At 47.0% G+C, this 23,928-nt stretch overlaps 1 protein-coding gene and 1 long non-coding RNA gene across 2 annotated transcripts; one reads left to right on the top strand and one right to left on the bottom strand.

Moving 5' to 3' along the window:
• Positions 1 to 1,628: 1,628 nt before the first annotated feature.
• Positions 1,629 to 2,925, top strand: LOC123150111 (cationic peroxidase SPC4). Its single transcript, XM_044569909.1, has one exon. The coding sequence runs from the start codon at positions 1,749 to 1,751 to the stop codon at positions 2,835 to 2,837; it is 1,089 nt and encodes a 362-aa protein (XP_044425844.1). The 5' UTR covers positions 1,629 to 1,748; the 3' UTR covers positions 2,838 to 2,925.
• Positions 2,926 to 3,942: 1,017 nt separating this feature from the next.
• Positions 3,943 to 6,832, bottom strand: LOC123154217 (uncharacterized). Its single transcript, XR_006476726.1, has 2 exons — positions 6,047 to 6,832; positions 3,943 to 4,159 (listed from the first exon to the last, which is right to left on the bottom strand). It is a non-coding gene; the product is annotated as an uncharacterized lncRNA (long non-coding RNA).
• Between the last annotated feature and the right edge of the window lie 17,096 nt (positions 6,833 to 23,928).

Here is a 23,928-nt window from a genome sequence, read left to right as displayed (position 1 = left end):
CTAATGTGTTAGGGATCACAGACAATACCTCATGATGGTCAAGTGTACAAAATATTCCCGCGTACCAGCATCTTTAGTTACTCCAGCAACGGAAAATTTGGTGAATATTTGTATTTAGTAGACCTCTTTAGATGATTTCCCGATACTTCCTACTCCCATTTGCTCATGGTTGGCTAATTGTCATGAGTTCCGCGCTTTGAGATCATGAACTCTTCAGTTGCTAGAGGTAATAGAATGAGAAGGAAATATCTTTTATTACTCTCCCTTTGCAATGTTAATGCTATAAGGTCATCCATGCCTCTCAACTAGGGCGGGCTATCAAATTTATCTACTTCTGCTGGCTGGTGTGAGCATGCGCATGCTTCATCTTGTCCATGTGTCTCCTTACTTGCACATGCATTTGGCATATGGTTGGTCGTCGATGTTATCATGCAAAGATGTCCGGTAGACAGATATAATTGTACTTCCAATGAAGGCACTTCATTCAGGACACGGCTCTCGTGACATGCCGTTAGCCCACTGGTGAAAATATTTGATGCACCGGTGCTTGTGGTTCTACACATGAATGCAGTTCATTCATGACGCGACTCCCCTGAGGCGCCGTTAGCCTGAAGAAAATATCTGATGCACCGGTGCTTGTGATGCTATCAGTGCACCGGACCTATATAGCACATTTTTAAAATATTTCAGAAAATGTGGCACTGAACCCATACTTGTGGTGGTGCAGGTGCACAGGAGCTATGTGGCACATTTCGAAAATGTTCCAGAAAATGTGAAAAAATTATGCACATCACACAACAACAGTGCTCAAGATATAAAAATGACAAATTCAACATCAATGTGATAATGGGCCAAATCTAATGCTGAGTTGATATTACATACTTCCTCTATTCCAAAATATAGTGCGCCCACGCTTCCCGAGGTCTAACTTTGATCATAAATTTAACCAACGAGACCAACTGCGGCGGAAGAAAAAAATTGTATAATTGAAAACTTTTTTCGAATACGAATTCACTGATATAACTTTTGCTCCCGCCACAATCGGGCTTGGTATTTAAATTTACGGTCAAAGTTGAAACCCGAGGATAGAGGAAGCACTACATTGTGGAATGGAGGGAGTACTGGACTATTTTCAGAGATGTGGACCATCTTTTCTTGAGACAAGTGACGAATATGTTCCGTTGGTCAAAAACATGACTCTACTCCCTCGTGTTATTTTCTTTGGTGATCCCCAGTGATTTGTCTTCAATATCCAAATCAACCCTCTCTTGAATCTAAACAAACACCCTGTGATTTGTCTATGACGGCACGCGTAGCCTTTCCCATAACCAATTTCGTCTATAGATGGAGAGGTGCCGTGGGTAGCGCATGGGTTTTCACTCAAAATCAGCATGTTTATCCATGTCAGGTGAGCCAGCGCCTCGGTTGGTTTTACTCTATGGCGTGATGACACTCTTGCGTAGTAAGCAGCCGACGGACATGGCGGATTGGCATCTTGGTAATAATGCCATGTCACCTATTCCAATCCTTTGACAAGCGGTTGAGCCTGCACTCTGGCGTCTAGCTACCTACCTTGCCTCACTTTACTCTATTTAGTTGGAGCTACTTGACGTCGGACACTTGTTGATCCTTGTACGATGAGTAATCAGGTGGTGTGCTACCCTTGAATCCTGCCTACAAATTGATGTCCCGATCAGCGGCGTGGATAGAAAAACGTAGCAGCCGGGTCACACACAAGGAGGGAGGACATGGCTCACGCTCCTCTGTTAGCAGCATTTGTGGTGGCGGTGGCGGTGGCGGTGGTAGTGGCCAGCTCGCTTGGGCCTGGGGCTTCTGCGGCCGAGCCTCCGGTGGCGCGCGGTCTGTCGTTCGACTTCTACCGGCGGACCTGCCCGCGGGCGGAGTCCATCGTGCGCGAGTTCGTCCAGGACGCCGTGCGCAAGGACATCGGCCTCGCCGCGGGCCTCCTCCGCCTCCACTTCCACGACTGCTTCGTGCAGGGCTGCGACGCCTCCGTGCTGCTCGACGGCTCGGCCACGGGGCCGGGGGAGCAGCAGGCGCCGCCCAACCTCACGCTCCGCCCCTCCGCCTTCAAGGCCGTCAACGACATCCGTGACCGGCTGGAGCGCGAGTGCCGCGGCGCCGTCGTCTCCTGCGCCGACATCCTCGCGCTCGCGGCCCGCGACTCCGTGGTCGTCTCCGGCGGGCCGGACTACCGCGTGCCTCTCGGCCGCCGTGACAGCCGTCGCTTCGCCACGCGGCAGGACGTGCTGTCCGGCCTGCCGGGGCCATCCTCCAACGTGCCGTCGCTCCTCGCCCTGCTCCGCCCCCTCGGCCTCGACGCCACCGACCTCGTCACGATCTCCGGCGGCCACACCATCGGGCAGGCGCACTGCTCCTCCTTCGAGGATCGCCTCTTCCCTCGTCCCGACCCCACTATCAACCCCCCCTTCCTCGCCAGGCTGAAGGGAACCTGTCCGGCCAAGGGCACCGACCGCCGCACCGTGCTGGACGTGCGCACGCCCGACGTGTTCGACAACCAGTACTATGTCGACCTGGTGAACCGGGAGGGGCTCTTCGTCTCCGACCAGGACCTCTTCACCAACGCCATCACCCGGCCCATCGTCGAGCGCTTTGCGCGGAGCCAGCGGGAATTCTTCGACCAGTTCGGCGTGTCCATGGGCAAGATGGGGCAGATGAGGGTCCACACCAGCGACCAAGGAGAGGTCCGCCGGAACTGCTCCGCCCCCAATCCCGGCCCTGCCGCCGCCGACGCGCTCCAGTGGCCGTCCATTGTGCAGACCATCGTTGACGCAGCCGAAGAAAGCCTTGGCTAGCTTGTAGTAGCATCTAGACAAGTGGACTAGTAGCTGTTAGTCATGTCGAAATAAATAAAGTAACCAAACTGGATATCATTTTCAGCTACCATGCATGGTGTCACCATGAGCCATGCGTGTTCCAGGGTACCACATTTTCCTTCATCAAAGAAAGGAGAGTGCCACGTTGATATTTCAATGGAGTTGATTGCAAGAAACCACAACATTAAAGGCTAGATTATCAGAAAACACGAATTTTCATATATAATTTTTTGACAAAAAATATCATGTCTAGTGTAATCTTTTAGCAAATAACATTGATTAGCGGATTGTACTCGTTTAACCACGTTTATGATGAGTGGGTTCTGCTTTTGCTGGTGTAATATAACTGTTTGGCTCAGATGACGTTAGGCGGGGATTTGTCTAGATTCACAAACCAGTCCTGGTAATTTTAGAGGACACCCTTTAGTCAATCAAAACCAACAAAGCAATCAAGTCCATGGAGCTGAGTAGTAGCCTGCGGCGCAACAAGCCATGGAGGATTGGGGCCGCGGCTGGAGCGCGGCCACCTCGAGTTGCTCGGACGGCCGACTGCCTCTCATAGGCCACGCAGCCTCAACAACGATCTTGGGTTCGTAGTGGCCAACCGCATCGCGACCGAGTATCCCGATGGCGGGCCATCGGTGCCCGCGGAGATGGTCGGTAGCAAGCGGCGTGGAAATGACGGTGAGACGGCGTCCATGGCGGTTGTGGCTAGGAGGAGTAATGGGATGGGAGAGGAGCTAGAGGGGCCGCTGCGCTCGCCGACGAGGAGGTGGAATCCATGGCGCTTGATCGTTGTGTTGTGCTTTGGGTGGCTATGAACCGAGCGGTTGGAGGAGTAGAGGGATGGGAGAGGACCCAGATGGGCCGCTGCCCTGGCCGGCGACGCCTGCAGTGAAGGTACAGTCCAGCCAGTTGGCGGCAGTCCAGATCAAGCATGGATGGCGGCGCGTGTCCGTTCCATCGTGAGGAAGGGGGTGGACAAAGTGAAAGAAAGAGAGGTGAATTAGAAAAGATCCAACTGACAGGTGAGCCCCATGTCCCGTCTAACACCGTCTCAGCCGAGCCGTTATGCCACATCAGCAAAAGAAGGACCCACTTGTCATAAACGTGCTTAAACGAGTCTAACCCGTCGATCAATGTTATTGGACGTCGATAAGGACCAAACGTTCGGTCTGGGGGCCTTCCAGACCGCACTACGAAGTTTGGTGCGACAGGCTGCACGCTACGAACGAAATCTTTCGGGAGGAGAGGCCTCCCAGCCCGAATGCTCCTTCCCGTCGCCCCTACGGGCCTTTTCTCTGTACAAAAAAAAGCTCATAAGAACAAAATAGTTCTATTTTTGCTGTGACAAAATAGACATTGTTCGTTTGCATCACAAAAAATGCCATGGTCTTTTCCCATGCTATGAAGAAAGTTGACATGCTCACTAAAATAGTATGGGAAATCTACTAAAAGTTTTTCAACAAGTTACCATGTTTTGCAAAAAAAAAAAGTTTGTTATGTTATACTCAAATTTGCCATCTTTGACATTTCTACAAAAATTGCCATGTTCCCATGGCAGCTAGCAGAAGTTCATCTAGAGATTTAGAAGTAAAAATTGCCATGGCAAAAATAGAGTAAAAATTGCCATGTCAAAAAATGTAAAAATTGTTGTGCCATTAAAAGTAAAAATCGGCATGGCAAAAAAAGAGTAAAACTTGCCATGGAAAAATCAAGTAAAAATTGCCATGTGACTAAAAGTAAAATTGCCATGGCAAAGAAAGAGTCAAAATTTGCCATGGCAAAATGATGTAAAATTTGCCATGTCATTTAAAGTAAAATTGCCGTGGCAAAGAAAAGTAAAACTTGCCATGGAAAAATAAAGTAAAAATTGCCATGCCGTTAAAGTAAAAAAATTCATGTCATTTAAAGTAAAATTGCCTTGGCAAAAAAGAGTAAAATTTTCCATGGAAATGAAGTAAAAATTTCATATAATACTTAGAAAAAGTATCAACTAAAATTGAAATGGTCTAAAAATATACATTTTGCCATGGACCATAAACTAAATTTGCCGTAGACCGTAAACTAAATTTGCCATGGACATAAACTAAATTTGCCATGTTGCATAAACTAAATTTTACACGGTGCAGAAAAGAGTTTTTGCCATGCATCTATTTCTTCCTTGAAGAAAAGAATGTAAAAAACAGTAAATACCATGGCAAAAGTAGTTTCGTAAGATCATGGCAACAGTGCATATATGAATCTGCCATGCTATTTAAATACAATAGATCGCCATGGGATGTTAAACAAATTTGACATGGTCTACATAGTAGGGTCATGACAAAGGTCACTACCTAAATATCATGGCAAAAATTGTCATGATCTACTTGGTAGGGGCATGGCAAGGTCGCTACCTGAAACATGTGCCATGTCACTATTGGAAAAAATGCCATGCGACCAAATGCAAAATTTCTCTATAAATGGAAAATGTGAGTAGATTTTTTTTATGAATTATGTCATATGATTATTTGTCGTGTCACTCCATAGAAATTGCCACATTATTTTGAATATTTCTCCTAATTTTATCATGGCCTACTACTAACCTATCTCTTAACACAAATTAAAACTCAATACGAATCAGCCAACCAATAAACAGTTGAAGGCCATTTGACTGGGCAAAAGAAAAGGCATGTATGTAGTGTGCATTTTCTTCGTCTCAATCATATAGTGGAAAAGAGTTGCCACGACACATGAATTACATTTGCCATGTGTAATTAACATATATTGACATGGCCCCATAAAAATAGAAATAGTTTTCCATTGTTGGAAAAGGAAAACATAATTTGCCATTATCCATAAACTACAATTGCCATGCTTCCATGAACTTAAAAGCCATGATACATAAAAATCCGAGGGTATTCATCTTCCATAGCTTGCACACAAAGTGAACACAAAACAAAAGTTGCCATGTGAAAAAATGAACTCATCAGTGATGTTTATAAACTACAAATTGCCATCCTTCCATGAACTTAAAATGCCATGGTATGCAAAAATCCTAGGACATTCATCTTCCATAGCTTGCACACAAGTGAACACAACAAAAATTGCCATGTGAAAAAAATGAACAATGCAATTAGATTCCACATTGACAATTTCAACTATCGACCCGATTGATGATAGAGAGCTCAAATGTCCAACGAACGAACCTATAGCCTGCAACATCCTCGTGCAGGAGGCGCATCTGCTGGTGCTACGCCAGGACCTAGCCCTTGTAGGGGCAGCGGCCGCTGCCAGAGTGGAGGCCAGTGCCGTCGCGCTCCAGGGGATTCTGGCGCCGCTGAAGGAGGCGCCAGGGTCAGCGAGACGTTCGAGCTTGCCGACGCCTGCATCATGAAGCGCGCCGGCGGCTGGTCGGTCTGGACCTCCTTGCACGGAGGACGGCGCAACTGAGGCGACCACGGCCACAAGCGTCGACGCCGCCGCCGTCACGGATGACGACGATGTAGACGCCAACGGCCTCCAGGCGCCCTCCTCCCCCGACCTCCCCTCCGTCGTCAGAGGAGTGGCTCGGTGAGTCCGTCGCTGGCCAGGACCTCACCTTGCCGTGCCCTTGACAGGCTCCTCCCGCCCGTCTGCTGTCCCCCTCGCCCTTCGCTACGTCGTCAGAGGAGCGGTCTCGCGAGTCCGTCGCCGGCCAAGACTTCTCCTCGTCCCGTTGTCCGCGACAACTCATGTCACCCACCGCCGTCCACATCATCTCCAGTCACCCTCCGCCGCCCGCGCCTCCAGGACTCCGCTTCGAGGTGGCCGCGCTGCATCCACCACCGGCGCAAATAGGATTGGCCAGAGCCGGCGCGCTATGAGACGCCCGCAGCGGCAAGGATAGGAGAGGGCGGAGCCGGCGCGCGGAGACGGCGGTGGGGAGGTGGACCGGATCGGAGAAGATGGGGGAATGGAGAGAATGAGCGTAGGGAGGAAGATGAGTGGATAAGGTCGCGTTCGGGCCGAGCGAGTTTTCAGCGAACGAGTTCTCACTGCTGACGTGTCTCTACCAAGTGCTTTACGATCTGTGCAATTAATCCAACGGCAGGCAACACGTTCGGGACAAAAATCTACAGCCCGGACGTTCAGGCGTTACCGTTTCCGATGTTATTTGCCAAAAGATTGCGCTAGATATGGTGTTTTTGTCAAAACAATGTAAACTCGTGTTTTGTGATAATCTAGCCCTTAATGTGGTGGTTTTTTGTGATTAACTCTATTCCAATAAGATAGCTATCTTGAAGAAAAACCATAATAAAGAAAATATCCAGTCTAATTCATAAAGTAAGCAATACTCAAAAAGTTCGGTTGCTATGATACGGATAAAGGAAGTATGTAATTGAATGATGGAACATCAAGTAACACGTGATTGCGAGCAAAGCCAGTCCTGTTTCATCGTCAGGAGAGCTCATCTTCATCCAATACGTCCACAATAAGATGACACTAGTAGAAAAGGGGGCAAAGGTCCAGGCCGGGTCAGCCCGTTAGTCCCGGTTCAGTCCAGAACCAGAACCAATGGGGGCATTGGATCCGGTTCATGAGCCCAGGGGGCCGGCCGGGTCATGTGGGCCATTGGTCTCGGTTCGTCTGGACCTTTTGGTGACCAACCGGGACCAATGAGCCTCGCTCCTGGCCCACCATCATTGGTCCCGGTTGGTGGCTTGAACCAGCACCAAAGGCTCCCCTTTAGTCCCGGTTCATGCCACCAACCGGAACCAATGAGGTGCCTATATATAACCCCTCGCGTAAGAGCAGAGCACACTGCTCTGTTTTTTCTGGCCGAGGGGGAAAGGCTTGGTGGTGCTGCTCTAGCCCACCTCCTATGCACATAAGGTGTTCGATGGAATGCCTGAGCCACACTACTTAAGCTTTCTCCTCTCCAAGCTCGACCTCCAAGCTCCATTTTTCTCAATATTTGTCTAGGTTTAGCGGTCTGTCACGCCCCGTCCCCGTCTTCACCGCCATCGATCACCCGGGCCGAGCTCATCACCGGCACCACCGTGGTGAGCATCTTGTTCTTATCTTCTTTCTGAAAGGAAAAAATATTCTTACTTGTATGTTTACATAGATACTTGTATTATTTTCTTACTTTTATTATTGCATCTTATATAGTGCGATGGTTTTGGTATCGGCCCTCGTCCTGTCTATGATTCGAATGTGGTATATATATTATCTTTATAACTATTGATTCATTTATTGTTTATGAAAATTATGCCGACCAACATGACATAGATTTTATTTATGTAGGATGTATGTGAATCAGAAATTCCAACCGACCCTATTGTCGAGAGGTTAAATTTAGTTGAAGAAGAAAACGATGAAGATTATCCATGGTTACGGCGCAATAAGCAAATGACACAAGCGAACAAAAAGTGAAGACTTTCTCCCGCAACTATTATGATGATACCATGCCAACTTTGTAACACACGAGTATGCTATGCCAATTTTTCAGAGTTCATTTGAAAACTATGAATTTAGGTTGAATTTTCTCTATAGGTGCATGTATATTCATTTTTTAGCAAAGTTAATCACAAACTTGTGATTCACACAAATTTCAAAGAATTCAAATTTTAACAATTCAAATTTGAAAACTAATGGCACTAACAGAAAGTTTATAATTTTTCTAAAACTAATGGCACTAACAGAAAGTTTATAATTTTGCTGACCTAAAAGCAAAAAGAAATAAAAATAAAACAAAAAAATAAAATAAATAATGCAGAAAACAAAACAAAAAAATCTGAAAAAAATAAAAATAGCAACAATAAGAATTTTTTGTAAATAGAAACAAAATAAAATAAATAAAGCAACAAAGAAAACAAAAAAACTAAAAAAATATTCTCAAATTTGAAAACTAATGGAACTAACAAAAAGTTTATAATTTTTCTAAAACTAAAAGCAAAAATAATTAAAAAATAAAGCAAAAAACAAAAGAAAATAAATAATGCAGAAAACAAAAAAAATTGGAAAAAAATAGCAACAATAAGTATTTTGTTGTAAGTAGAAACAAAATAAAATAAATAAAGCAACAAAGAAAAAAACAAAAAAAAGTGTTTTCAAATTTTAAAACTAATGGCACTAACAGAAAGTTCATAATTTTTCTAAAACTAAAAGCAAAAAGAATTAAAAAATAAAGCAAAAAACAAAAGAAAATAAATAATACAGAAAACAAAACAAAAAACTAGGAAAAAAATAGCAACAATAAGTATTTTGTTGTAAGTAGAAACAAAATAAAATAAATAAAGCAACAAAGAAAAAAACAGTGCCACCTACTGGGCCCCCACGACCTGAATACGACTAGAAACCCTACCATGGGCCAGGATTCAGGCCCGCAGGAGGCCGAGTAGGCCCACAGGCACACAACGCAGGGTTAGGCCCGAAAGCCTGCATTTGAGAGGAGCTCGAGAGGGAAGGCGCAGTAGCGCTTATAAACCACTCTCGAGCTCTCTCAGCTAGCGAGGTGGGACTAAAGTTTTGGCGCGGGGCAGCACAAGGCCTTTAGTCCTTGTTGGTGCCAGCAACCAGGACTAAAGGGGGCATTGGTCCCGGTTAGTGGCACAAACCGGGACCAATGCCCCCCTTTAGTCCCGGTTGGTGCCACCAACCGAGACCAAAGGCCGCCGCTTCCCGCCCTTTGGGCTGCTGAAAAGTCTTTGGTCCCGGTTGGTGGCACCAACCGGGACTAAAGGGGGTGTTGGTGTTTAAGCCACGAACCGGGACCAATGCCTTTGCTATATAAGCAACACTCGGGAAATTTTCAGATTTCCCTCGCCAGTTGCCGCCGACGACGTCGACCTCCTCGATGCTGCCAGGCTGCCCCGACGCCGCCCCCGCAGTCGCCGTCGCCCGCGCCCGTCGTCGTCGTCGCCCGCGCCCTCGCTGGCCATCGCACGCGCCCGTCGTCGCCGCCGCCTGCGCCCGTCGTCGCCGTCGCCCGCGCCCTCGCCGGCCGCCGCTCGTGCCCGTCGCCGCCGCCGCCCGCGCCCATCGTCGCCGTCGCACGCGCCCTCGCCGGCCGTCGCCCGCGCCCTCGCCGGCCGTCCCCTGCCCCGACGCGTCGCCGCCTTTGTGAGCACGGCGCGTCTGCCGCCCCCGCCGCCGCCGTGCATTTTTTAATTATACATGCTTTTTACATGTTTTTAGATTTTCATATATATATATATATGTATGTATTCTTTAGATATATGTCTTTTTTTATGTATGTTCATATATGTTTTTTATGTATGTTCATATATGTATATACGTATGTATTTTTACAATTGTAATGATGTTTTAAAAATACATATATGCAAAAGTTAGATTTTTAATTAGAAAAGTTTTATCTATATATGTTCTCTGATTTAGTACATTTTAGGTTAGTTTTATTTTAAAAAAAGTTTTATATATTTAGGAAGAAGGAATAGAAGGAAGAAGAAGGAAGAAAAGGTTTTATATATGAGGGTCGAGAGGGGGTCGACGGTCGCCGAGGGGTCGAGGGTCGAGAGGGGGTCTAGGGTCGCTGAGGGGTCGAGGGTCGTCGAACATGAGAGGAACAAGAGGATAAAAAAAGAAGAGGAAGAAGAAAAAAAAGAGGAGAAGAAAGAATAGAGGAAAGAATAGAGGATACTTATCCTCTATTCTTTTTTCTCCTCTTTTTTTTCTTCTTCTTCCTCTTTTTTTATCGGGAACGAGGGTCGTCGAGGGTCGCCGAACATGAGAGGAAGAAGAGGATAAAAAAAGAAGAGGAAGAAGAAAAAAAAGAGGAGAAGAAAGAATTGAGGAGTTCTTCTCCTCTATTCTTTTTCTCCTCTTTTTTTCTTCTTCTTCCTCTTTTTTTTATCGGGAACGAGGGTCGTCGAGGGTCGCCGAGGAGTCGAGGGTCGAGAGGGGTTCGACGGTCGCCAAGGGGTCGAGGGTCGAGAAGGGGTCTAGGGTCGCCGAGGGGTCGAGTGTCGTCGAACATGAGAGGAAGAAGAGGATAAAAAAGAAGAGGAAGAAAAAAAAGGAGAAGAAAGAATAGAGGAGTTCTTCTCCTCTATTCTTTCTTCTCCTCTCTTTTTTCTTCTTCTTCCTCTTTTTTTTATCGGGAACGAGGGTCGTCGAGGGTCGTCGAGCGGTAGAGGAAACCCTAAATAGCAAGTATCGTCGGTGTGAGATACATGTGACCGTCGTTGTCAGACACTACATCCACGTCCCACAGGTGAAGCGGGCTTCGACGCCCACGTCACTTGTGGGACGTGGATGTAGTGTCCGACACCGACGACCACATGTATCTCACACCGACGATACTTGCTATTTAGGGTTTCCTCTACCGCTCGGCGACCCTCGACTACCCTCGTTTCCTCTACCGTTCTTCTCCTCTCTTTTTTCTTCTTCTTCCTCTTTTTTTATCGGGAATGAGGGTCGTTGAGGGTCGCCGAGCGGTAGAGGAAACCCTAAATAGCAAGTATCATCGGTGTGAGATACATGTGGCCGTCGGTGTCGGACACTACATCCACGTCCCACAAGTGACGCGGGCTTTGACGCCCACGTCACTTGTGGGACGTGGATGTGTCCGACACCGACGGCCACATGTATCTCACACCCATGATACTTGCTATTTAGGGTTTCCTCTACCGCTTGGAGACCCTCGACGACCCTCGTTCCCGATAAAAAAAAGAGGAAGATGAAGTAAAAAAAAGAGGAGAAGAAAGAATAGAGGAGTTCTTCTCCTCTATTCTTTCTTCTCCTCATTTTTTTCTTCTTCCTCTTCTTTTTATCCTTGAAGCATTGTCGAGGCCACCCCAAACCCTAGAGAAGCAGCGTCGAGGCCACCCTAAACCCTAGAGAAGCAGCGTCGAGGCCACTAATTAATATTAGTTCTATGTTTGCCACTAATATATCCATCTGTCATGTTTGAATAATAATTGCCATGTTGTAAACATTTGTAGAAACTATGGACACCACCCGAGACGAAGTACGAGAAAAGTTGTTGGGGGACATAATCGCACGAGGAAGTGATGCCGTCTGCTCGTTGTTTCTCAATAACACCGATGGTCTCGAAGCACCTGGCTATGATTATGATGGCTCCGGTGACCTAATGCCGGTGCAAGAAGGAGACCGTGAGGACGGCTCCGGTGACCCAATGCCGGTGCAAGAAGGAGACCGTGATGACGTCTTCGGTGACCGAACCGAGTCCGGTCAGGTATTTATATTAGTTAAGCTTGTGCTGACTAGCTAATTGATGCATTCATTGTTTTGGTATGTACACATATTAATTAAGTCTTTGTTCTTTTTTCTAGCCCTGCGGATCGAGCACAACTTCGGTAAAGAGACGAGGCCAGAAGAAAAAGTTGAGCTCGGATGAAAAGTTTGAGATCATAGCAATCGCGCCCGACGGCCAACCGATTGAACCCATCCGGACAAAGAGCGCATTTGTTGCTCAGTGCGGGGTTCTGGTTAGGGACAAGATCCCGATCAGCATCCAGCAACGGTTAAAGCCTACAGAAGACCCTGAGGTGTCTAATGTCAATGATATGCAGAAAAATGATCTTTGGACTAAGCTGAAGTCAAATTTCACCCTACCGCAAGAGGATGATCCGGAGAAGCCAGTTAAAGAGCAATTAATCAAGTCTTTTGCTCTTAAGAGGATGGCAGAACTATTCAGGAGGTGGAAGAAAGAGCTGAATAAGTTTGTCGAAAATAAAGAGACACCAGAATTCAAGGGCAGATATGAGAAGATCAGAGATCACTGGCCCGCATTTGTGGCCCACAAGACATCAGAAAAGACTAAGAAGATGTCAGCGACAAACAAGCAAAATGTTCCCAAGAAGAAGCATCACCATCACACGTGGTCAGGTGGCTACCTCGCACCCTGGCCTAAGTGGGACAAGACTGAGAATGATCTAGTTGATAAAGGGATCGAACCAGAGACAATTAACTGGCCAGACCATTGCCGGACTTGGTTCTTCGGGGCTGGCGGAACCTTGGACCCTGTATCAGGGAAGTGCATTTGGACGGACGAGCAAATGGAAATACCAGTCAAGAGGCTTAAGCACTATATCGAAGCAGCGCAGCAAGGGATGTTCGTTCCAGACAGAGAGAACGACGAGCTCACAATGGCCCTCGGGAATCCTGAGCACCCTGGACGACATGAGACACGCCAGGCTCCATTCCATGGAAGGTTGGGTTTCCGGACGCAGGCGGTTACAAATGCCACGAGAGGAGGAAGAAAGTGGAGCAGACCCAACTGCAGGCGCTGCACGCTAGGGTACAAGCGATAGAGGAACGAGAAGCAAATTGTAGCAAACGAACTGCCGAAGCTTCCCCCAAAGCTACCCCGCCATCTCAGCGGAGAAGCAGCGTGGCTTCCACCGAGCTGCTTCAGCCGGAGCATGTCTTGACGGCTCCTGCCAGCTATCCCGTGGATGCTATCATGGAGTCTCCAAATTGCCACCTTATGACGCAATAGATTAATATGAAGGTCAAGGCGGCTGTTGGCTCTGTTTTTCCTACTGAACCTGGCGCAACTTTTCACCGCCGGACGATTCCAGAAGGATATGCTAGGGTGATGGTCGATGAAATAACGGAGGGATTTGAGGACCTCCAGCTTGACCACCCTACCAGTGAAGGGGAGACTCGGATGGGTTCTGCTCTGAAGACTCCATGCCTATGGCGGAAGGAGCTCATCAACCTTCCGAACTGGACGCCTCCGCCTCCTCCTCCTCATCCGGCGAGTCAGGGCACTCCGCCTCCTCCACCGCCTCCTCCTCCGGCGAGTGAAGATCAGGGCACTCGGCCGGCTCCTTCTCCGGCGCATGGCGACACTCCGCCTCCTTCTCCGCCTGCGCCGACACGCCCGAGCAGCCAGCCTCCTCCTTCTCCGCCTCGTCAGCAAGGGCGGAAGAGACCCGCCGCCACTCCGGCTGCTCCGGCGTGTCGTAGTCCTTCTCCTCCGCCTCGTAAGCAAGTAAAGAAGACAGCCGCTCTGTCTACTTGAAGGAAATATGCCCTAGAGGCAATAATAAAGTTATTATTTATTTCCTTATATCATGATAAATGTTTATTATTCATGCTAGAATTGTATTAACCGGAAACATAATACATGTGTGAATACATAGACAAACAGTATGTCACTACTATGCCTCTACTTGACTAGCTCGTTGAATGAAAGATGGTTAAGTTTCCTAGCCATAGACATGAGTCGTCATTTGATTAACGGGGTCACATCATTAGAGAATGACGTGATTGACTTGACCCATTTTGTTAGCATAGCACTTGATCGTTTAGTTTGTTGCTATTGCTTTCTTCATGACTTATACATGTTCCTATGACTATGAGATTATGCAACTCCCGTTTGCCGGAGGAACACTTTGTGTGCTACCAAACGTCACAACGTAACTGGGTGATTATAAAGGTGCTCTATAGGTGTCTCCGAAGGTACTTGTTGGGTTGGCGTATTTTGAGATTAGAATTTGTCACTCCGATTTGTCGGAGAGGTATCTCTGGGCCCACTCGGTAATGCACATCACTATAAGCCTTGCAAGCATTGCAACTAATGAGTAGTTGCGGGATGATGTGTTACGGAACGAGTAAAGAGACTTGCCGGTAACGAGATTGAACTAGGTATTGAGATACCGACGATCAAATCTCGGGCAAGTAACATACATATGACAAAGGGAACAACGTATGTAGTTATGCGGTTTGACCGATAAAGATCTTCGTAGAATATGTGGGAGCTAATATGAGCATCCAGGTTCCGATATTGGTTATTGACCGGAGACGTGTCTCGGTCATTTCTACATAGTTCTCGAACCCGTAGGGTCCGCATACTTAAAGTTCGATGACGGTTATATTATGAGTTTATGTGTTTTGATGTAACGAAGGAGCTCGGAGTCTCGGATGAGAATGGGGACATGACGAGGAGTCTCGAAATGGTCGAGACGTAAAGATCGATATATTGGACGACTATATTCGGACATTGGAAAGGTTCCGAGTGATTCGGGTATTTTCGGGAGTACCGGGGAGTTATGGGAATTCGTATTGGGCCTTAATGGGCCATACGGAAAAGGAGAGAAAGGCCTCAAAGGGTGGCCGCACCCCTCCCCATGGGCTGGTCCGAATTGGACTAGGGAGGGGGGCTCCCCCTTCCTTCCTTCTCCTTTTCCCTTCCCTTTCCTTCCCTCCTACTCCTACTGAAGGAAATATGCCCTAGAGGCAATAATAAAGCTATTATTTATTTCCTTATATCATGATAAATGTTTATTATTCATGCTAGAATTGTATTAACCGGAAACATAATACATGTGTGAATACATAGACAAACAGAGTGTCACTAGTATGCCTCTACTTGACTAATTCGTTGATCAAAGATGGTTATGTTTCCTAACCATAGACATGAGTTGTCATTTGATTAACGAGATCACATAATTAGGAGAATGATGTGATTAACTTGACCAATTCCATTAGTATAGCACTTGATCGTTTAGTTTGTTGCTATTGCTTTCTTCATGACTTATACATGTTCCTATGACTATGAGATTATGCAACTCCCGTTTACATGAGATTATGCAACTCCCGTTTACCGGAGGAACACTTTGTGTGCCACCAAACGTCACAACGTAACTGGGTGATTATAAAGGTGCTCTACAGGTGTTTCCAAAGGTACTTGTTGGGTTGGCATATTTCGAGAATAGGATTTGTCACTCCGATAGTCGGAGAGGTATCTCTGGGCCCTCTCGGTAATGCACATCACTTAAGCCTTGCAAGCATTGCAACTAATGAGTAGTTGCAGGATGATGTATTACGGAACGAGTAAAGAGACTTGCCGGTAACGAGATTGAACTAGGTATTGAGATACCGACGATCGAATCTCGGGCAAGTAACATACCAATGACAAAGGGAACAACGTATGTTGTTATGCGGTCTGATCGATAAAGATCTTCGTAGAATATGTGGGAGCCAATATGAGCATCCAGGTTCCGCTATTGGTTATTGACCGGAGACGTGTCTCGATCATGTCTACATTGTTCTCAAACCCGTAGGGTCCGCACGCTTAAGGTTTCGATGACAGTTATATTATGAGTTTATGAGTTTTGATGTACCGAAGGATTTCAGAGTCCCAGATGAGATCGGGGACATGACGAGGAGTCTCTAAATGGTCAAGACGTAAAGATCGATATATTGGACGACTATATTCGGACATCAGAAAGGTTCCGAGTGATTTGGGTATTTTTCGGAGTACCGGAGAGTTACGGGAATTCGCCGGGGAGTATATGGGCCTTATTGGGCTTTAGGGGAAAGAGAGAGGAGAGGTTGGGCGCCCCCTCCTCCACCATAATCCTCGATAATATTGTAGCGGTGCTTAGGCGAAGGCCCTGCGATGGTAGAACTATCAGATTGCGTCACCACGCCGTCGTGCCTGACGGAACCTCTTCACTGATATCTGCTGATTTGGAGTCCAGGGGATCGTCCATTGAGCTGACACGTGTGGTAGAATCCGGAGGTGTGTAGTTTCGGTGCTTGATCAGTCAGGCCGTGAAGACGTACGACTACATCAACCGCATTGTGCTAACGCTTCCACTTCCGGTCTACGAGGGTACGTAGACAATAGTCTCCCCTCTTGTTGCTTTGCATCACCATGATCTTGCGTATGCGTAGGAATTTTTTTGAAATTACTACGTTCCCAACAGTGGTATCAGAGCCAGGTTTATGCGTTGATGTAATATGCACGAGTAGAACACAAGTGAGTTGTGGGCGATATAAGTCATACTACTTAACAACATGTCACACTTTGATTCGGCGGTATTGTTGGATGAAGCGGCCCGGACCGACATTACGCATACGCTTACGCGAGACTGGTTCTACCGACGTGCTTTGCACACAGGTGGCTTGGCGGGTGTCAGTTTCTCCAACTTTAGTTGAACCGAGTGTGGCTACGCCCGGTCCTTGCGGAAGGTTTAAAATAGCACCAACTTGACAAACTATCTTTGTGGTTTTGATGCATAGGTAAGAACGGTTCTTGCTCAGCCCGTAGCAGCCACGTAAAACTTGCAACAATAAAGTGGAGGACGTCTAACTTGTTTTTGTAGGGCATGTTGTGATGTGATATGGTCAAGACGGGATGAGATATAAGTTGTTGTATGAGATGATCATGTTTTGTTGAATTTATCGGCAACAGGAAAAAGCCTTATGGTTATCTCTCTATTGCATAATATGCAAGCGCCAAATAATTGCTTTACTTTATTGCTATGTAATAACAATAGTTTCAAGAGCAATTGTTGGCGAGACAACCATGTGACGACACATTGATATAGATCAAGATGATGGAGATCATGGTGTCATGCCGGTGATGATGGAGATCATGATGATGCTTTGGAGATGGAGATCAAAGGCACAAGATGATGATGGCCATATCATGTCACATATTATGATTGCATGTGATGTTTATCTTTTATACATCTTATTTTGCTTAGTTCGGTTGTAGCTTTATAAGATAATCTCTCACTAAATTATCAAGGTATAAGTGTTCTCCCTGAGTATGCACCGTTGCGAAAGTTCTTCGTGCTGAGACAACACGTGATGATCGGGTGTGATAGGCTCTACGTTCAAATACAATGGGTGCAAAACAGTTGCACACGCGGAATACTCAGGTTAAACTTGATGAGCCTAGCATATAACAGATATGGCCTCCGAACACGGAGACCGAAAGGTCGAGCGTGAATCATATAGTAGATATGATCAACATAGTGATGTTCACCATTGAAACTACTCCATCTCACGTGATGATCGGACATGGTTTAGTTGATATGGATCACGTGATCACTAAGAAGATTAGAGGGATGTCTATCTATGTGGGAGTTCTTAAGTAATATGATTAATTGAACTTTAATTTATCATGAACTTAGTCCTGGTAGTATGTCAGGACCCCGACTCAATGCCACATAGATCTAGCATGTAACACTTCATATCACTTTGCGGCCTCACGCACGGTATTCCCACGGGTGTCGCCTTACCTTTACCCGGGACCGTTTGCGCCTTTTGGCACACGTATATGACAGTGTCGCTAGCATCCATATGATAAGGAGCCCGGGCTGACATGGCTAGTCGTAAACCCAAAGTGGCACAAACTTACAGGGACAGGCATCCATGACCCAGCATCGAACGTGTCGGTCATCAGCGAGTGAATCCAGGCTGTAGCACTGGGCTAGCAGGACTCCGGTGAACCGGGCTGTAGCGGGCTAACAGGACTCCGGTATTCATCGCGTGACATTTCCCCGAAGGGACAGACACAGGAACGAAGAAGGACACATGCCGGCCAGCCTAAGTGTTCCGGAGCAGTAGCAAGCTACCATGGCTCGGTGGAAACACTAGGAGACATTTCCCCGTAAGAGAGGCTACTAAAGATAAACAACTAGATGGTCAGATCCCACACATACCAAGCATTTCAATAACATACACACAATATGCTCGATATGTGCAAATACAACATGGCATCACAACATGACTCTACGACTCAAGTAATTTATTCAATAGGCTCCGAGGAGCGAGATATTACAAACATGGGTCTCATGACCCAACATTCAGAGCATACAAATCAAAGCACAAGCGGAAGCTATCATGTCTGAGTACAGACATCTATAAATGAAAAAGGCTGAGAAGCCTGACTATCTACCAGATCCTGCCGAGGGCACAAGATCGTAGCTGAGGTAACAAGCTAAACGTCGAAGACCACGCGGAATACTAGTGAGACTGAAGTCTCTCTGCAAAAACATAAAATAGGCAAACGTGAGTACAAATGTACCCAGCAAGACTTACATCAGAACTAACTACATATGCATCATTATCAACAAAGGGGATGGTGGGGTTTAACTGCAGCAAGCCAGCTTTGACTCGGTGGCTATCCTAAACTACGACTGCAAGTAACTCTTTTGAGGTGGCGCACACGAGTCCACATATTCACCATATCAATACACCACTATGGATCCGCTCCCGTCTCCCTACGAGAACGCCATCCATAGCACTCACGCTTATCTTGCGTATTTTAGAGTATCCACTTTCACTTGTCTATGAACTGATATAAGCAACCCAGAAGTCCTTTTCCGCGGACACGGCTATTCGAATAGATGATGTTAACCCTGCAGGGGTGTACTTCTTCATACATGTTTCCACCACTTAGCGTCTGCACACGACATGTGCTCGGCAGACTTCAAGCGAAAGCCGACGTGGGTGTAGACCACGACCTACCTAAACACTCAAGTCTCTAGTCCAGGTTTATCGCCTATTCGGGTTCCATCCATGAGGAGATCCGGCCGGAGTTTCGCTCACAGCCCCAAACGATGTGAACAGGGTTCCCGAGATACCAAACGGGCATCCGGTACACCGTGCCACGTGCCTACCGCATCACAGCCCACCCCTACGGTCAGCGCTGTCCACGGCCTCCAGCATAGCTACAAACACCAGAAACTACTTGCAACTCCTGGACAGAGGACAAGGGTGAATAAGAAGTCGAGCGGGGTCATATTTCAGGGCCCAATGTATGGTAGTAGCTGAATCATGGATCACAAACACAGAACTCAGTTCCTGAGGACGGCTACAATGAGACAACCCACCATGTACTCCTACATGGCCTCTCACCGCTACCTTTACCAAATCGTGTTCACACACTTAGCTCACACACAGTAGGACATGTTCACACGCCTCTGATTCATCCCCGATGAATCAGACCTGACTCAACTCTAAGCAGTAGCAGGCATGACAAACAAGCATGAATGAGTAGGCACAACAGGGCTCAAACAACTCCTACTCATGCTAGTGGGTTTCATCTATTTACTGTGGCAATGACAGGTCATGCAAAGGATAAAGGGGTTCAGCTACCGCAGCAAGTAACAGATGAATCGGTGTTGTCCTAATGCAGTAAAAGAGAGCAGGAGCGAGAGAGTAGGATTGTATCGGAATGAACAAGGGGGTTTTGCTTGCCTGGCACTTCTGAAGATAACATTGAGTCTTCATCAGTGTCAACGATCACATCCTCGGTATCACGTCTATCGAGAGGGGACAAATACCGGCAACACAGAAGGAACACAATCAATGCAATGCACAATATGATGCATGATCATGACATAGCAATATGAATGTGTTTTGGGCTAATGCATCTAGCAACAAGTTAAATGAAGTTGGTTTGAATACAAGATTCAAATTCAAACTCCATATGTGATTATTTAAATGCCCTTTAATTGATTTGTGCTAAACAGCAGCTATAAGTTGTTCTAACATGCATGAAAATGGTACAGATGGATTCCTTGAATTTTTCTGATAATTTTTCATATATAATTTATTTAATTTGGAGTTACGGTTAATTTTCTATGATTTTTAGAAGTTTTAGGCATTTTCTGGAATTTCCTGAATATAATTAAATCCAGAAAATACTTTATGACATCAGCAGTGCGTCATGCTTGCATCAGCAAGTCAACAGGGCTGCCCCGGGTCAAACCTGACGTGTGGGGTCCACACGTCAGTGACACAGGGACTAATCCCGCGTTGACCCGGGCTGGTTAGCTTTGACTAAGCCCTGGGGCCCACTTGTCAGCGTCAGTAGGTGGGGGGGTTAGTGACTAATTAACTAAGCCACGTCAGCCTGCCGGAGTTCTGGCCGGCGGCGACCATTAGCGCGGCGGCGAGAGTGGTTTTGGCCACTCCGGCGACCAAATGGGCCGCGGAGGGCATCTAGGAGGAGCTGGGGACGAGCCGAAGCTCCTGGTGGAGTCAGTTGCGCTCGGGGCGGCCGGAATCGGTGCCGACGGCGAGCGAGGCGGCGGCCGGAGCTCGGGTGTGCTCGGGTTCGGCGTTACACGGCACGGCGAGGTCAGCTGAGGGTCTCTACGGATTACTGGGGTCGTCAGGAGCACTCGAAGGCAACGAGCGCAGGTGGAGGACCCCGGGAGCACGAGGCTCACCGGCCATGGCGGACGGCGGCTTCGGGTGCTTGTGGGGCGGCGGCTACAGGGTGCGCGAGAGAGAGAGAGGTGAGGGGAAACGACGGCAAGCTCACAGGGATGCAGCAGGGTGGCTCAGTGGGCTCGGAGACGCACCGGAGCCGACGAATTTGACGAAGATGGCCGGCGGGTCCGAGGTAGAAGACGACGGCGATGGCGGCGATGCAGGGCTTCCGGAGGGCTGTGGAACGGTGGGGAGGAAGAGGGGGTCGAGGCGGAGCTCCTGGGTGCATCGGCGAGGCTAGGGGTGGCCGGTGGCCATGGGTACGGCGACGATGACGGCGAGCTCCGCTCGGTGGTGTGCGCGGGAGGGAAGCAGAGGAGGGAACGGGGTCCAGGGGAAGAGAGGGGAGGTGCAGGGGGCGAGGGGGAGTGCGTGGCGCCCTCGGGTGCCTCCAGCGGCGAGCGGGTAAGCAGGAGGTGGCCGGAGCGTGCGCGCGCGCGTCGGGCACACGCCCTCCTGCCTACTGGCAGGAGGTTGAAGACGGTGGCGACCGGGGTGGGCTGGGCCGCACAGTGCTGGACCAGCACAGGAGCTGGGCCGGCTCTGGTGGGCTGCACGGGTGAGGCCAGGTAAGTACTGTCCCTTTTAATTTTTCTGTTCTGTTTTCCTTTTTTTTAATCTGTTTTGCCACTGTTTTGAATTTAAAAATAATTCAAACAATGCCAAAACTCCTCTGAATATTTTATACTGCTAGATGGACTTTTCCAAAAGCTTATAAACTATTTCAGGGGTATTTAAATTATATTCTAATTATATGAATATAATTCAAATTCAAATAGCTAATGAATTAAATCCAAAGTCCCAAAAATAATTCTTTAAAAATGTTCAATATTTTGGTTGGGACCAGAACCCTTACCAAAAATTATCAAACATTTAAGAAGAGCCTTTTGGAGCAATGAATAAGATTTCTAGGGTTTTTGCCCCTCTTTTATTTAGGGTTTTGAGGCTTCCAATATTTCCTCAGTTCAAATTTCAGAATTTAAACATGATGCACACATGAAGCTAACCTAGAGCAATGCCTGAAGCTAGGGATGTGACAACTCACCCCCACTAAACAAGAATCTCGTCTCGAGATTCAAGCGTAGGGTAGAACGAAGGGGAAACGCAAACTAGTACAATCTTCACGATCCAGGTTGCACTTCATAGGAACGTTGATTCGATCACCATTATTGTCTTGAAGTCTTGCTCTGAGAAATCCTGCCAACATGACCTGGAGGGAAGGAGACTCTAGAAGGGTCGATCTTCTCGAAGATCGAACAACTCACGGAATGAGACATAGCAACATCTCTTGAGCTGGGAGACGAAGCACAGATCTGAAGGAATGGAGTGAGACAGATGACGAGGGTTCACTAGGTAGACAACAACTTCACGCTTAAGGTGGTAATCGGTTGTCAACGTAGCGAGGAGTTGAGTTGCCATGATACCATAACGATACCCCTTAGGGAAAGGTGACTCGTAGAGATATCCCCTTAAGTGGCAAAAAGAATTACTTTTGATTCAGAGATCATTGAAACTCTTTAAACCAGCCTAAGGCAATCACAAGCGATCATTTGGAGGGGGTCGGTAGAATGGCATACTCGTACTTGGATGATGTGGATTACCTTGTTGAAGACAACGCAATGGATGAATTTACTTATCACCGGAAATGGAAGGGACATTGGTGGTGCAAGCTGGGAACAAAATGCAAATGCTGGGAACGATTCTGGTAACTGGGGAAGAACCCAACAATAGAGAGTGAATTCACTGTTGGAGTGGTTATAGCATAACCGAGGGAATCTGGGGCAATCCCAGCTAGTGCCGATGATAAGACGTAGCGCTTGTGCATGCTCTCAAGAAGTTGAGCATTTCCACATTCATCAAGGTTTTACCAACATCCGTGTCAAGGGTGCTGACAACACAACATACTACCATGATGAATGGCGATGGACGATGCAGATGCAAAGGAAGGATAACACTTTCTCAGATTTCACCTTAGCGAGGCCAAGGAAACAAAATCTGGATGATCGACCGAGAGACATTTAGCACTCCGCTTCTAATGTTCTCCTTGATGTGCTAGTGTAACCCATTCATAGATATGGTTTGATATCTAGAACATCAAGTAAAAGGTCGGACTTCGGGAACACAATAAGCATAAGGCACAACTAGGAAGTAAATCCTACGAAGTCCTTATGGGAAGGTGGCCAACTGCTTCAATCAAGATACCACAATAATAGGTCCTTCGGCTGGGTGGTGCTGGCCACGACATCCACTTTACCGGTTATCAAGGGACCAATATTATAGTTCTTGGGAAATGTTCCAAACCATCATATCTGCCTGAGATTCAGATCTGGTTGGTGTCAGGATATCCAGACTCATCGAGTCTAGGAAGAAAAATGAAAGTTTGCAACACAATTCGACGAGATGACGTTGCGAGATTCTCGGGAAATGAACTACGATAGCAAGCTCCAAAACATGAGCTGGTTCTGCTACAAACATGTGAACACGTTGTCCAAGACAAGCATGACCACAAAGTAGTCTTATAATAAAACACTACCGAGTTCAGGAGGGGGAACCATCAGCGAGGATATCGAAGTTTTGTACAAATCCATCTGGTACCTTCGGGACTAGCACTTAAAACTTATTAATCTTGAACAAATCAATCAGTGGCTTGGTGTGCTAGGGACCCATATAGAATGGAGGTTGCAAGTCTCCGAACCACAGAATACTTCGCACGTATGCATGACTGATTTGGGATGATTCCAAAGGAAACAACATTGACTTTCTCGAATCCACGGCGGCAACTTGCATCAAATGCACATGGACTGGAGGAAGTCACTTCTTACATCCGAACATTTGCTCCATGAACTAGCATGAAGAAATGCTTTCAAAAGTTTCCAACACTAACTTAATGTTCAACAAAATCATGGAGGAGATAAGGATGTTGTCAATGGGCTCAACAACAATTCATCAGGTTTCCTTTTAAAAGGAATTCCCATAGTTAAGTGAACACGGTGATAGCATTGGTCAGACCAAAGATATAATGGTGTATGCTCGAGGGATCAACCACGAGTAAGACAACATTACGAACATCGTTGGTTCTGATTTGATTTGACGATAG

This window comes from Triticum aestivum, chromosome 7A (assembly GCF_018294505.1).
Source record: "Triticum aestivum cultivar Chinese Spring chromosome 7A, IWGSC CS RefSeq v2.1, whole genome shotgun sequence".
Lineage (NCBI taxonomy): Eukaryota > Viridiplantae > Streptophyta > Magnoliopsida > Poales > Poaceae > Triticum > Triticum aestivum.
This window is presented reverse-complemented; position numbering and strand designations above follow the sequence as displayed.

What these genes read in the sequence shown, in the direction of transcription:
- LOC123150111 (XM_044569909.1), top strand. Translation starts at nt 1,749, where the DNA reads ATGGCTCACGCTCCTCTGTTAGCAGCATTTGTGGTGGCGGTGGCGGTG.